This window comes from Mchenga conophoros, linkage group LG17 (assembly GCF_057382185.1).
Source record: "Mchenga conophoros isolate Kocher_MC1m ecotype Shallow Benthic linkage group LG17, M_conophoros_male_GT1.1, whole genome shotgun sequence".
NCBI lineage: Eukaryota > Metazoa > Chordata > Actinopteri > Cichliformes > Cichlidae > Mchenga > Mchenga conophoros.
Genome location: NC_140542.1, coordinates 16,502,912 through 16,517,984, shown reverse-complemented (window position 1 = coordinate 16,517,984; position 15,073 = coordinate 16,502,912). Strand labels below are relative to the sequence as shown.

The 15,073-nt window shown below is 42.2% G+C and overlaps 1 protein-coding gene across 1 annotated transcript; it reads left to right on the top strand.

Moving 5' to 3' along the window:
* Positions 1 to 10,469: 10,469 nt before the first annotated feature.
* LOC146555253 (uncharacterized) lies at positions 10,470 to 14,472 on the top strand. Its single transcript, XM_085252834.1, has one exon. The coding sequence runs from the start codon at positions 10,669 to 10,671 to the stop codon at positions 14,470 to 14,472; it is 3,804 nt and encodes a 1,267-aa protein (XP_085108960.1). The 5' UTR covers positions 10,470 to 10,668.
* Positions 14,473 to 15,073: the final 601 nt, after the last annotated feature.

Below are 15,073 nucleotides of genomic sequence, written 5' to 3'. Positions count from 1 at the left end.
GCTGTTGATAATAAATTCAATCATCCACCTAAAGGCTCAGCAGAAATTAAAATCTTTCATATCGGCAGTTGGTGTTTTTGTTGGACCTGACTGCAGCATCAGATTTCTTGTCAAAGAGAAAGCTACTGTTGACCTAGGCTGCCCGTGAAGGTGTACCCAGTATATACAGTGGGGCAAAAAAGTATTTAGTCAGCCACCGATTGTGCAAGTTCCCCCACTTAAAATGATGACAGAGGTCAGTAATTTGCACCAGAGGTACACTTCAACTGTGAGAGACAGAATGTGAAAAAAAAATCCATGAATCCACATGGTAGGATTTGTAAAGAATTTATTCGTAAATTAGGGTGCCCCACTGTACCTGAATCGGTTTAAAATTAATACTTTGGAGCATGAATTGTACTATTTAGAGATATGATGTTACATCAGATATCCATCCCCATATTTTAATTCTTCAGCTCTAGTCATACACGTCAATGCGTTTCTGATCTCATTTACCCCAAAGATGTTCTGCCATTGGATCGTGTTTCATGATACCATGAGCATCTGTCACAGTAACAATAATGAAGAATATACGGCTTAACAGGAAAAGCATGCAGTATGTAGTATGTGTAATATACAGGGAGTGCAGAATTATTAGACAAATGAGTATTTTGTCCACATCATCCTCTTCATGCATGTTGTCTTACTCCAAGCTGTATAGGCTCGAAAGCCTACTACCAATTAAGCATGTTAGGTGATGTGCATCTCTGTAATGAGAAGGGGTGTGGTCTAATGACATCAACACCCTATATCAGGTGTGCATAATTATTAGGCAACGTCCTTTCCTTTGGCAAAATGGGTCAAAAGAAGGACTTGACAGACTCAGAAAAGTCAAAAATAGTGAGATATCTTGCAGAGGGATGCAGCAGTCTCAAAATTGCAAAGCTTCTGAAGCGTGATCATCGAACAATCAAGCGTTTCATTCAAAATAGTCAACAGGGTCGCAAGAAGCGTGTGGAAAAACCAAGGCGCCAAATAACTGCCCATGAACTGAGAAAAGTCAAGCGTGCAGCTGCCAAGATGCCACTTGCCACCAGTTTGGCCATATTTCAGAGCTGCAACATCACTGGAGTGCCCAAAAGCACAAGGTGTGCAATACTCAGAGACATGGCCAAGGTAAGAAAGGCTGAAAGACGACCACCACTGAACAAGACACACAAGCTGAAACGTCAAGACTGGGCCAAGAAATATCTCAAGACTGATTTTTCTAAGGTTTTATGGACTGATGAAATGAGAGTGAGTCTTGATGGGCCAGATGGATGGGCCCGTGGCTGGATTGGTAAAGGGCAGAGAGCTCCAGTCCGACTCAGACGCCAGCAAGGTGGAGGTGGAGTACTGGTTTGGGCTGGTATCATCAAAGATGAGCTTGTGGGGCCTTTTCCGGTTGAGGATGGAGTCAAGCTCAACTCCCAGTCCTACTGCCAGTTTCTGGAAGACACCTTCTTCAAGCAGTGGTACAGGAAGAAGTCTGCATCCTTCAAGAAAAACATGATTTTCATGCAGGACAATGCTCCATCACACGCGTCCAAGTACTCCACAGCGTGGCTGGCAAGAAAGGGTATAAAAGAAGAAAAACTAATGACATGGCCTCCTTGTTCACCTGATCTGAACCCCATTGAGAACCTGTGGTCCATCATCAAATGTGAGATTTACAAGGAGGGAAAACAGTACACCTCTCTGAACAGTGTCTGGGAGGCTGTGGTTGCTGCTGCACGCAATGTTGATGGTGAACAGATCAAAACACTGACAGAATCCATGGATGGCAGGCTTTTGAGTGTCCTTGCAAAGAAAGGTGGCTATATTGGTCGCTGATTGGTTTTTGTTTTGTTTTTGAATGTCAGAAATGTATATTTGTGAATGTGGAGATGTTATATTGGTTTCACTGGTAAAAATAAATAATTGAAATGGGTATATATTTGTTTTTTGTTAAGTTGCCTAATAATTATGCACAGTAATAGTCACCTGCACACACAGATATCCCCCTAAAATAGCTAAAACTAAAAACAAACTAAAAACTACTTCCAAAAACATTCAGCTTTGATATTAATGAGTTTTTTGGGTTCATTGAGAACATGGTTGTTGTTCAATAATAAAATTATTCCTCAAAAATAAAACTTGCCTAATAATTCTGCACTCCCTGTAGGAGAAAAACAAAGTGAATCAGTGATACATGTTAATGGTTTCGACTTCAATGAATCTGAACATTAACAAGAATTTATAGCAAACACATGTAGTTCCACGAAAACTCAAGTGCCTCCTATAGAAGGGAGGTATTTGAAGGAAATTCTATCATCATCTCACATAAGTGATATGGGATTACTTGTCCTATAAAGTCAGAAGCTTGGTTATTGCCGAGGTGACAAACAGGGTTACCAAAAACCAATTGGTAACAATTTTTACCAAAGAATTGTTGCCTGAAAAATTTGTATCAAACAACAAAGGTCCGTCCAAATAGTAAAGCAGTGTGTGGACTCTGTATGGATCAATAACTAGGGTTAATGATGCTTTTTGTTTGATCAAAAATTAAATTTCCATACAGTAGGAAATTAATTTTTCAATATGAGTCGAAGAGGATGTGGTGAAAGCCACTGAACCCTTTCAAGTTATTTTGTTAATGTGTCACTGTGGCAACAAACACAGGTAAAAAACTCAAGTTTAGCTTTATGGAAAAACTTCAGCTGGTGTTCAATCAGACTATCAGGCTTTGTTTTATAGGTAATGGTGTCTTGAAAAGCTAAGAAATGAAGCGTGAGGTCGTACAGTGAAAAACCTCCTTTAGAGCTGATAAATTTTGCATTCTAGTTTTGAATGTCAAAATGTATCACAGCTCTACAATGAAATACCCTAGAATATAAATTTAGCCACAAATACACGTCGGTTATATACAGACGGACAGTTACACAGAGCCTCCAAGACACAGAGGCACCAAATACCACAACATTCTCTTACCTCCCTTTTCTTATTCTCTCCAGATTAAACAAACAGAGACATACAGCCACCTCGGCCACAAAGACACAATCATGTGGTGCCTCTAAGACATACAAGCATCACAACCATCCATGCTTTCCTTTTTGTCCCAAGTTAGACAAACAAAGATAGACCCAACTGGTATTTTCCAGTGTCTGGTGACTTACCATGAAACAGTGCCCTTCTATCCACTATTATGGCTCTCAGACAGCCTAAATGTTCCACAACACAAATCTAAAAACATGCAATTATGACATTATGCAAGAGAATCTGAGGGAATATGTGTGCAAGTATAGTGTGTAAATGTATATGTTTATGCATGTGTCTGCAGTGTTCTTAAGTTTGAGTCTGTGTGTGTGTCTGTTTGTGTGTCTAAGCATTTGTCACTGTCCATTTGGTTGTGTGGGTTCATGATCCCAGGGACCGCCCAGCATCATCTTTTTTTAAACCATTTTTCTCTCCTGTGTTTGAACTGTAGAAGAAAAGACCACCCTGGAAAAGAATCTTATTTTACCACCCCTTTCCCCTCTCGCAACAACTATAATATTGAAGGTTTCCTAACCACTGCCCTTGAGGAATAGTTCTGGATCCAACAGTCAATTGACGTTACTGAGGCACTGAGCCAATATATACAAATATCTGTTGGAAAGGTGTTTTCCAGCTTTCCAGCTTCCACACAAACACAAACAGAGACACATATATTATCATTCACCTTAATGTTTAACATGCTGAGGCAAGTAGAGTCTGACATGGGGTTTTTAACATTGCACAGTCTGACCTCTGGGTGAATTTGCTCATTTGCCCACTCCTGGGAAGATTGTGCCTTTGTGTTAATACACCAATGAATGCTCTAGACCAGCGGTCCCCAACCTTTTTTGCACCACGGACCGGTTTATGTCCGACAATATTTTCACGGACAAGCCTTTAAGGTGTTGCGGATAAATACAACAAAATAAAAAAAAAACAGTACCGGTACCAAAAAAAAAGAAGATTTATTCATAACACACAGGAAAAGACCCAGGGGAACCAAGTTAGTGATAAAAACGATTTTTTAAAAAACGATAAAAACCAATAAAACAGTATAAACCTAATAAAAACCCTCACACCCGAGCCTGGTACCAAACGACTCACGGACTGGTAGTGGTCCGTGGCCCGGGGGTTGGGGACCGCTGCTCTAGACCAGCTCTAGGCTGCTTCAATAGAGTTGGTCACATGCTGATGATCAGTTAATCAACTGCATTTGATTAGCAGTACCTAGACTCTCTTTTAAGTTACATGGCAGCAGTAATGGTTTACTTAACTTTTCACAGAGTTCTGTGAAAATCTTTTTATTCTATTCACACCTACAGGCCAGTGGACACTCTTTCAATGATGAGGACGTAACATCCTGGGCAGGGAGGAACGCTGGTTTGAGCGCGGAGTCAAGGAGGCCATTTACGTGAAAAGGGAAAGACCCTCTCTGAATCAAGGAGGGGGTCTAAGGGTACATCTGTCACTATCTTACAATGCTGTGATTGCACAACTCTCTGTGAATGGTACTCATGGCCACTGATCAATAGTCATTGACCAATGATCAATGGTCTATGATCAGTAGTTGTTGATCAATGGTCATGACAATTTTCATATTAAAGATCAAGGAACTGACCTCACAGCCCATTGTTCCTTCAGTTAGCTCGTTTCAGTCATTGTGCAAAGTTACTGTTTATAAAGTTGGAGAAACCTGCAGTCAGCTGAGACTGAAGAAGTCACTTGGATGAGTGACGTAACGTTTCTCCCACTGAAAACGTTACGTCCAGATGAACAGAATCAACTTTTTGGGTATCAATGAATAAACTGATGAAACTGAATAAAATGAAGTATGTTGCTACAAGCTGCTGAATAATTTTGTTACTTGAAACCCTGTGCTGAGTGCTTATCTTTTTTTCATTTTCTGTCCTCACTTCTGATCACTGGATTGTTCATTTTTTGCATAATGGGTTAGAGGAATTTTACATACGCACACATCTAACCACACCGAATCTGTGCAGAATACATTACCAAGATAAACTGTATTTCCTCTTCATTCATAAATAAATATTAGTTCAGGAAATATTTAAATGTTTTGTCTTTTTGTTCTCTGTATGACTACTTGAATTATCTCAACTACATCAGTGGGTATTGCAGAGCAGAGAATTAACTAAGTGAAGTAAAGTGTGCGCTAAACTTATTCTGTGGTTTTCAGACTACACACATCCTGCAGCAGCCATGCTAATTAAACCTGCATAGTCTCACACACTGCACACAATACACTGTGTGCCGACAAATTCTGTGAAATGTGTTTCACAAACTTGCACTGCAATATGTAAATGCAGATGTGGCCAGAGATACACACACAAATTGCCTTTCTCTATTCCTCTTAATGAAAATCATACTAGTGAAGTGTGAATACACATTGTGAAGTCAGCAAACCTGAGTGGAACTGGCACCCAGCCACAAGCTGACCACCAGTCAAAGTGAAAATAACAAGTTTCAAACAAACTCTGGAAACAGGTTTTCAAATCTTTAAAATCACTTACCTTAACATTGGCAATCAAGATAAATGGTCACACAAACATGGTTATCAACTTGCTAACTTAACTTAAAGTATGTACTCGGGCCGATCACTATGACTCGATTACAACCCAGTACTATCTTGTGTGTGTGTGTGTGTGTGTGTGTGTGTGTGTGTGTGTGTGTGTGTGTGTGTGTGTGTGTGTGTGTGTGTGTGTGTGTCGTGCTGGCAACAGATAACACTGATTCGTGTAACAGAGGTTCCCAACAGCCCTGGACTACATGTCAAACCAGCGTCCCATGCAGGCAGTGGAGTCACTGGCAAACATAGTAGGGGAGCTAGCTGCCATACACCTGGTCACTAGATCTGGCTTCTCTCTGGCACCTTCTCTTCTCCCCCTGGTCCACATTCCACCAGATGGGGGAGGAAGACGACCACCGGGCAGTCTTGGAGAAGTTCCAGGCATGCTGGTGGCCCAAGAAGGAATAGGTACCGTTCTGAGAATGCCTTTGCACTCACTACTTTTAATGGAGGTCCCATTTGAGCGCCTTGGCATGGACCTCTTCATGGATTATGGAACGCGATATGTTGAATGCTCCCCCTCTGCCAAGGAATCTGGTTTCATGTACTGTGCCACCAGGTCTGTAATTTAAATATGGACATGTCTGGTATATTCCAATCCCAGCTAAAAGCTCAGAAAAACATTTCTATGACCACCAAACGCAGCCTAAACAAACAAAGAGCAGGTAAATGGGTTCCGTGAAAAGATGCAAACACAAAGTACACATCCCCGCTTTCACCTGACCGCATGTACGCGGACAACGTCTCTGCTGAAAGCACAGAAAGCACAGATCTTGCAGATTCTTGGAAGTTCCAAAAATGCACTGAAACAGCAGCAAAAGACCAAAACTAAACTTCACCGTTGAAAAAAATTTGCTGTCTGGCTTCCAAAGACTCCACCGCTATAAAACCATTTCCCGCACTCTCCCATCGTGCTTCATTAGCAGTTTCCTATCATGAATCGATATTTTCGGTCTTATTTGCTTGTTTACGCACAGACACATTGCACAACACTCTGCTGTTGTGTAAAGTGTGGTCATCCATTCACTTTTTTTGCTTTGCAAAAAATGACCCTTGACAAGAGCTTAATGTCTGATATTCAATATTAAATTTGAACTGTCACAGATGGTGCCAACTTTTCTCTGTTTCGCTTCAGGAGCATCAGTCTTTCCACAGGTAATGCCCACATGCTGATACATTGTTTTCTTCAGCTTTTGGTTTATTGCGCCAATTTTCAAAGGGAGTATATGCTATAAAAGATGAGACAACTTCATATTTTTGTGTTCCATCCTCACTTACTCTGACACAAAAGCATCCACTGTGACGCTTACACCTAGAATTAAGTCTCTCGAATGTTAGCTTAATATTGATATCAAGATGGTTTGCACAATTTGTAATTGTTGAGAAATATCGAATTCATTTTGGGCAAGTGGGAAAAGTCTTCACCTTAAATAATAGTGGGGCATAGACATTGGCTCCGGTGCTGAATTGCTAACCATACCCATGTTTATTGTGATGTCACTAAGCAGCTACATTTAAAAACCTCAGTCAAATTGCAATAAAATTAATGATTGCTACAATATGAATGTGTCTGCAAATAGCAACAGATTCTCTCCTAACAAGTTTGCCCTCTATAGTTCTATAAAACAAGGCACTTTCTAGAATTTTGATTTGAAAGCTGTTTGTTTGTTTGTAACAAATAACAATGCAGACCTGTTCATTTGCATGAACCAGGTCTGCATTGTTATTTGTGCTGTTTATCCAGTAGTCAAGACTACAAAAGTTTGTGTTGAAAACGTCCATATTTAAATATATTAATCTCTTAATTAATGAGCAAACCCACTGAAAATGACCAAAGCTTTACCACTTTTACTGTCATTCTTGATATGTATTTACATCATGAAATTATAATTTAACAGTTTTATCTTTTAAATAAACAGCTCTTCCTTTTCCAGGATTCAGCTACTGAAACACTGGAGGCATGATTAGACCGTGGCCACCAAGCAAGTTGGCCAGCCTTCCCAGGCACTGCTCCCTGAATCTGCTGCAAAAGATCTTATTAAAAAGAACAACAAAAGAAATCTTCTGCTTTGTTACACGATAAACTACAAAAATGTAAACTGTACAAATGTGCAACAGTAAAGTTTTGTACAAATAATCATCTTTATCATTGTGTGGTAATCCAGGGTGGTGGAAAGAGAAGGCTAGGGTATGTAAAATCTGCAGTGCAGACCATTCAGTGCATGAAACACATGCTGAGCATGGTGTGTAACAGTGGGGAGTTTAGAAAGATATCTTTCTTTCAGTGACTCAAAAGCTTCTTTAAAAGCTCTTTTTTAAATCTGGAACCACAGGTAAGCCTGCAGTGCTCAAATGAGGTGATACAGTACTATAAGGTCACATGGATCAAATAGGGCCTTTTATGCAAGACCTTGTATGTGGTGAGAAGGATTTTAAGGATTTCTTGCTGCAGCATTTTGGATCAACTAGAGGCTTTTCACTGAGTTTTTAGGATATCCTGATAATAACGAATTCCAGTAGTCCAGCCTGGATGTGTGTCTAGGGTGGGTTTCTTTTTTAGTCACCTTTTTCACTCACTGTGTGTTTATACATCATTCTGCATTATCAATCATTAGTTATTATTAATGTCTGGCTCTCTTCCACAGGCTTCGTCCTGTCTTCCTCCGGTCACAGCAGATGGTTGCCCCTCCCTGAGCCTGGTTCTGCCAGAGGTTTCCTGCTGTTAAAAGGGAGTCTTCCTTCCCACTGTCACCAAAGCGCTTGCTCATAGGAGTCATTTGATTGTTGGGAGTTTTCTGTTTTCTTTGTATTGTTGTAAGGTTACAATCTAAAGCACCTTGAGGTAACTATTTATGATTTGGTGCTATACAAATGAAATTGAACTGAAAATTGAACTTCAGAAAAGGTCTGTAGCTCCCAGCATTCAACGTTGCTTCTGTATTTTTCTTGCCTTGATGTCAGCAGCTTCTCCTCCTCCTTTGGCCACTTTATTATCCCAACAGGACATAGCTGAACTGGCATTTGCCCGGTGGGCCGCTGGCGATTTTTTTGTTTTTATGGGCCGATGGATTTTTTTTTATTTTAGGAAGGGTATATATAATGAAAGGTGTTGGATTGGCCAATTGGTCATGATCGACTCTGGGCTGGACCAATTACAGCCGAGGAGGCTGGATGCACCCTCCCCCTTGTTTAGCAATCACGTGGTTTTCGCGCATTGCATGCCGGGAACTCGTGGCAAAACAATCCAAGTACCGCATCAAATGCAAGCGTTTGCAGCACCGCTAAACGTTCATTCTCCGGTTCCAATACCTTCTTGTTTTTTCTTTGCCGCACAAAAAAGGAATGTACAAAACAAAAGGAGAACAATGCCGGTCCGTACAAAGACAGACTTGACGAAAAGACAAAGAAAAGATACGAGGAAAAAATCAAAGGAGTGAAAGGGTCAGACCCTTAGGAGCACCCAGAGTGGACAAAAGACGTCAGCGTGCTGCCCAACTTTCACCACGCTCAGATTTATAATTACACGGTTCTTGGAGTGAGTGCATACACTCATGAAGTTTAGTAACTTCAGGTCACTGCAACAAGCCCAGGTACAGTTTACCGACGGATGGGTACAGGACCTTGAAATGCACCGTGTAGAACGAAAGACCATCGTACGAACAAAGGTAAGTTTACCAGTCTCACAAATCGTCCTCATAGATACACATTCGTTAACCGTTTATTAATATAACCTTTGAGCTCAACGGTAATTAATTAGTAGTGGAAATAATTTCTGGTAGCATCACAGAAATATAGCAGTGACAACAATATTGTATGCTGTAATCGCACTGGACAATTAGTGATACAAAACAACTGTTTTATCCTGTGAATAAAAGTATATGTTTTTGTCAGTGTACCATAATAACAGAAGCGAAACGCAATATTGTGTCAGGACAATTCACTATTTATGCACAATAAATAAAGGAGCATAGCGCGACAATTTCTGTTCAGCGCCAGACTTGCTTGTAACCTATATCACCAATGTCACTTACCCATTATATTGTATATTGTATAGCTTTCTTGTTATATGTAAAATTGTATTTATTTAAATTTTTACTTTTTAATTATTTTACTTGCATTTTTAATCACTTTTATATTTAAATATATTTAAATGTTCATTTGCTATTTGTAAGGACAAGAAAGACATTGTGGACAAAACAAGACACCCCCCATAATCTTTAGTGACAATATTGTAGTTAGTTAAATGGTCTGATTGTTCACATCTGTATTTTCTTTGATTGTGGTAAAATAATGTGTGCCCCAGTCTCCAAAAATGACATAGTGCAGGAAGCGTAGTTATTCCTCCGTTACACCACAAGAGGGAGTATCCCCTAAAATGAGCACCTCTAGCGGGAGTAAAGAAGCCAGCCACTACCCATAAGGCAGTGCGCCTATAAGCGTTATGTGAGACTGCAAAAGTGTGTAACGCTGTGCTATGTCCATGTATATATTTGCAGGTAAGCAGATACAAGATGATAAATAACTTAAAATGTGTCTACAGATGAGTCCACGGGGTTGCAGAGAATGTGGGAAAGTTGGCCGTTAATCCCCACTATGTGTCATTAGTGTATACGTTATTGGTAGCGATGTGAATTAGCTGTGATGCTAACGATTAGCAGCTAGATCTGATTCATTAGTTTGTGTGGAAACCTCGTGGTACTTTTGTGGATTTATACCTGTACCGGGCTGTAATCACAGCAGATGTAGACTGGTGGATCACACTACCTTGTGTTTATGTTTATTTCATTGTTCCACTGTAAGAAATATTAGTGATTTGAGTTTAAACACTACCCATAAGGCAGTGCGCCTATAAGCGTTATGTGAGACTGCAAAAGTGTGAAACGCTGTGCTATGTCCATGTATATATTTGCAGATGCAGTAAAGGCGAACTCACAAAGCCACACTGGTTTCAATTCATTTTAATTCAAGTGTGCAACAAAATTTGGTGGCAACGGTGGGATCAGCGGTGCTACTGAGAAGCAGTGTGAGATTACAGAATCGTCACCCACAGTATGGAGTTGGAGCAACTGCAAGACCAGCTAAGTGAGAGCTTGCTACAGTTAAGGTCAGATCAACTACAAGAAGTGTGTTTACAAGCTAAAATCTCAATCGGAAAACAGACAAAGAAGCACACGCTGATCAGAACAATAAGTGAAGCAGTTGAAACAATTATTGAAGTGGAGGAAGAGGAAGTAGCACACACATTCCTGGACAGATTAATTAAAACTGTTAAAGAATTAAAGGAAAGAGATGACCCTACACAGGAACGTGAAGAGAGTGTCAGTAGGGATGCGGTTGCATTGGCCAGTCTACAAGAACAATATGCAGCATTGCAACTAAGTTTTCAAACCTCAACAAAAAGGTTAGAGGAAGAAATGGCAAGATTGACAGACAGAATGGCCTCCCAAGAAACTAGTCAGGGTCTGGCTGCACAGTTACCTACTCGTCCATCACCGTTACCTGCTTCACCAGCAACACAGCCCCCTGAAGTGACTATACGCAGGGAATTTAGAATCAGTGGCCAAATTGGGGAACGGGGTCAGAAAGACAAACTGTCATACTCCAACCTGATTCATCAAATCGAAATGGGACTTAAAAAGAATCACAGCGAAGCTGAAATTATTGAAGCTGTTGTTAGGGCCATAAGCCCAGGCCTAAGTCTCCGTGATATGTTGGAGATTAAAACAGACCTCACCCTCATGCAGCTTCGTACCATACTGAGGGGACACTACAAGGAGGATAGCTCTACTGACCTCTATCATCGGCTGATAAATATCACTCAAGGAAGTAATGAGTCCCCACAGAACTTTCTATTTAGGGCAATCGAGCTGAAAGAAAGACTCCTAGCATCATCAAGGGAGCCAGGGACAGATGAACAATACAGTGTCGAACTGATTCAGAAAAAGTTTCTGCAAGCCGTTGGCACAGGTCTGATTAGCGACAATGTGAAATACCAGATCAAACCCTACCTGGATGATCCAGCAGTCACTGACGATGTGCTGATTGCAAAGACAAATGAAGCGGCCAGCCTTGAGTGGGAGAGGCAACAAAAATTCAGAAAGACCACCCGAGAAATGAAAGTAAGAGAGATAAAAGCAGAGGCACAGTCAGTGCAAGAGGCAGCAGTTGGTGCAGTGGGTGGGCAAGACCAGCCATTCTCCACCTTGACAAAAGGTAAAGCTGCTAAAGCACCAGCAACAGTGACACGCAAGGAAACTGAGCTGTTTGATATCATCAATCAACTAAAAGGGGAAATAGCTGAAATAAAAGGAGTGATTCGTGAGTCGCACCGACCTTCTCCCTCACACCGCCCAAGCCTCAAACGTGGCTGCAGGGATTGTCAGGACAGCAATAGAGGAGAAAACTGCGACCACTGCTTCAAATGTGGACAAAGTGGGCATTTGTCAAGGGGATGCCGCACCCCGAGAAAACTTCCAGACAGGGCAGAGCAGATTGGTATGTCAGCTAGCACGGTGAACCCACGCCCGTCACCCTCTTTTCAGCTACTAAACCAAGGTGAGCAACAACAAGATGTTCACAAACTCTTGACGGACAGTATAAAACATTTGGAGACAAAAGCAGCAGCCGCCACACCAGATAAGAGGAATGAAGCGGTCTCCGTCAGCCTCCTCTCCCCAAAACGAAGAGCCCAGCTCCTCAATCTTATAGGGAGGAAGCACCTGATCACCTGCCTGCTTGAGGGAGCAAAAACCGCAGCGTTGTGGGACACGGGATCACAGGTTTGTCTCATAAATGAAAAATGGAGACAACAGAACATCCCACACCTCAAAGTTAGGAGTTTAACTGAAATCATTGGGCCTGGTATATTAGATGGGAGGGCAGTAAACCAGACACCAATCCCATTTTCCGGGTGGGTTGAAATCAAATTCAGGTTGCCCACAGAAGAGGCTGCGCAGTTAGAACTTCTCGTGCCAGTATTAGTAGCTCAGGAAGACGGGGTGGCGGAGGAGCCAATAATTGGCTTCAACGTGATTGAATACATGCTAGAGAGGGGAATAGAGCCACCTCGTGCTGTAACAGAAGCTGTTAGCACAGCATTCTCCATTGACTGTAAGAAAGCTGAGGTCTTTATAAAGGTGATGAAGAGTGGAGACGATGGGCTAGGTGAGGGCAGAGGGAAAACTGGGAGAGAATTAATGAGTATCCCACCTGGTCAGACAAGAGTGGTCAAGTGTAGTGTGAGAGCAGGCCCACTCCCAGCAGGTCAGGATGTACTATTCGAGCCCAGCCCCTACCCTCAGATGCCAGAGGGATTGGAGGTGCAAGAGGGCGTTGTCCATTTACAGCAAGGCAGCTGGTCCCGTATGAGCCTCCCAGTCACTAATACCAAAGCTTATGAGATCATACTGCCTCCGAGAACTGTTTTGGGACAAACTCAGAGGGTTCGAACTATTTACCCAGCAAACACAGTGACAGTGGAAATAGAACAAATGGGAACAACAAGATCTACTGTAGAAGCAACAGCTACACCTCCAGCTAGCCAAATTGGGGAACAGGAAAACAGAACAAGAAGCAACAGTGAAGGTGTTTGGGACCCCCCAGTTCCCCTCGACCATCTCTCTCCGGCACAGCAGCTGAAGATCAGGCAGCTATTAAGGGAGGAGAGTAATGCCTTTGCTCGTGATGAACACGATGTTGGCAATATCCCCTCACTGCAGCTTAAGATCCGCCTCAGCGACCCCACACCTGTTCGCCGAACATATACATCAGTGCCCAAGCCACTTCATAAAGAAGTAAAAGAATATTTGGAAGACTTGCTGAATAGAGGGTGGATAAAGAAATCAAAATCCCCCTACTCCAGCCCCATCGTATGTGTGCGAAAAAAGGATGGCGGCCTCCGCTTGTGCTGCGACTATAGGGAGCTAAATACGAAGTCAATCCCGGACCGCCATCCCATACCACGCATACAGGATATGCTCAACACATTGAAAGGAAGCTCCTGGTTCTCGGTCTTAGACCAAGGGAAGGCTTATCACCAGGGCTTCCTGAAAGAGTCAAGTCGCCCTCTCACAGCATTCATCACACCCTGGGGATTGTATGAATGGGTAAGAATTCCTTTTGGGCTGTCGTCTGCACCGGCAGAGTTTCAGAGGTCGATGGAAGAATGCCTTGCAGGGCTGCGGGACGACACATGTCTGCCTTACTTGGATGACAACCTTGTTCATTCAAAAACATTTGAGGACCACTTAAATGATCTAAAGCAGGTCCTGCAGCGTTATCAGAGCCATGGAGTGAAATTAACACCCAGGAAATGTGAACTGTTCAAAAATCAGGTGAGATTCCTGGGGAGGTTGGTAACTCAAGATGGTCACACCATGGACCCCGCTGACATTGCGCCTGTCCAAGCCTTAAAACAAAGGAACCCCACCACCATTGGGGAAGTGAGGAAGCTGTTGGGATTCATCTCATACTATCGCAACTATATTCCTAACTTTTCGCGCATTGCAAAGCCACTCTATGACCTGCTCTCCTCAGAAAAGCCAGGGGAAGGGAGAGTCAGGGCGTCAAAAGACAACAAAAAGACAAAGAATCAAGGGGGTCAGCTACCATCCTCTCACCCAGTGGTATGGTCAGATGAGCATCATCAGGTGGTCTGTCAGCTCGTCAACTTCCTCATTCAGCCCCCCGTTTTAGGTTATCCTGACTTTGAGCAACCATTCATCTTACACTGTGATGCATCACAGGAGGGACTTGGAGCTGTGCTTGGTCTGATTGTTTACATCTGTATTTTCTTTGATTGTGGTAAAATAATGTGTGCCCCAGTCTCCAAAAATGACATAGTGCAGGAAGCGTAGTTATTCCTCCGTTACACCACAAGAGGGAGTATCCCCTAAAATGAGCACCTCTAGCGGGAGTAAAGAAGCCAGCCACTACCCATAAGGCAGTGCGCCTATAAGCGTTATGTGAGACTGCAAAAGTGTGTAACGCTGTGCTATGTCCATGTATATATTTGCAGGTAAGCAGATACAAGATGGTAAATAACTTAAAATGTGTCTACAGATGAGTCCACGGGGTTGCAGAGAATGTGGGAAAGTTGGCCGTTAATCCCCACTATGTGTCATTAGTATATAAGTTATTGGTAGCGATGTGAATTAGCTGTGATGCTAACGATTAGCAGCTAGATCTGATTCATTAGTTTGTGTGGAAACCTCGTGGCACTTTTGTGGATTTATACCTGTACCGGGCTGTAATCACAGCAGATGTAGACTGGTGGATCACACTACCTTGTGTTTATGTTTATTTCATTGTTCCACTGTAAGAAATATTAGTGATTTGAGTTTAAACACTACCCATAAGGCAGTGCGCCTATAAGCGTTATGTGAGACTGCAAAAGTGTGTAACGCTGTGCTATGTCCATGTATATATTTGCAGATGCAGTAAAGGCGAACTCACAAA

Bases quoted from the DNA above. Each gene is read 5' to 3' on its own strand.
- LOC146555253 (XM_085252834.1), top strand. From the start codon at position 10,669: ATGGAGTTGGAGCAACTGCAAGACCAGCTAAGTGAGAGCTTGCTACAG.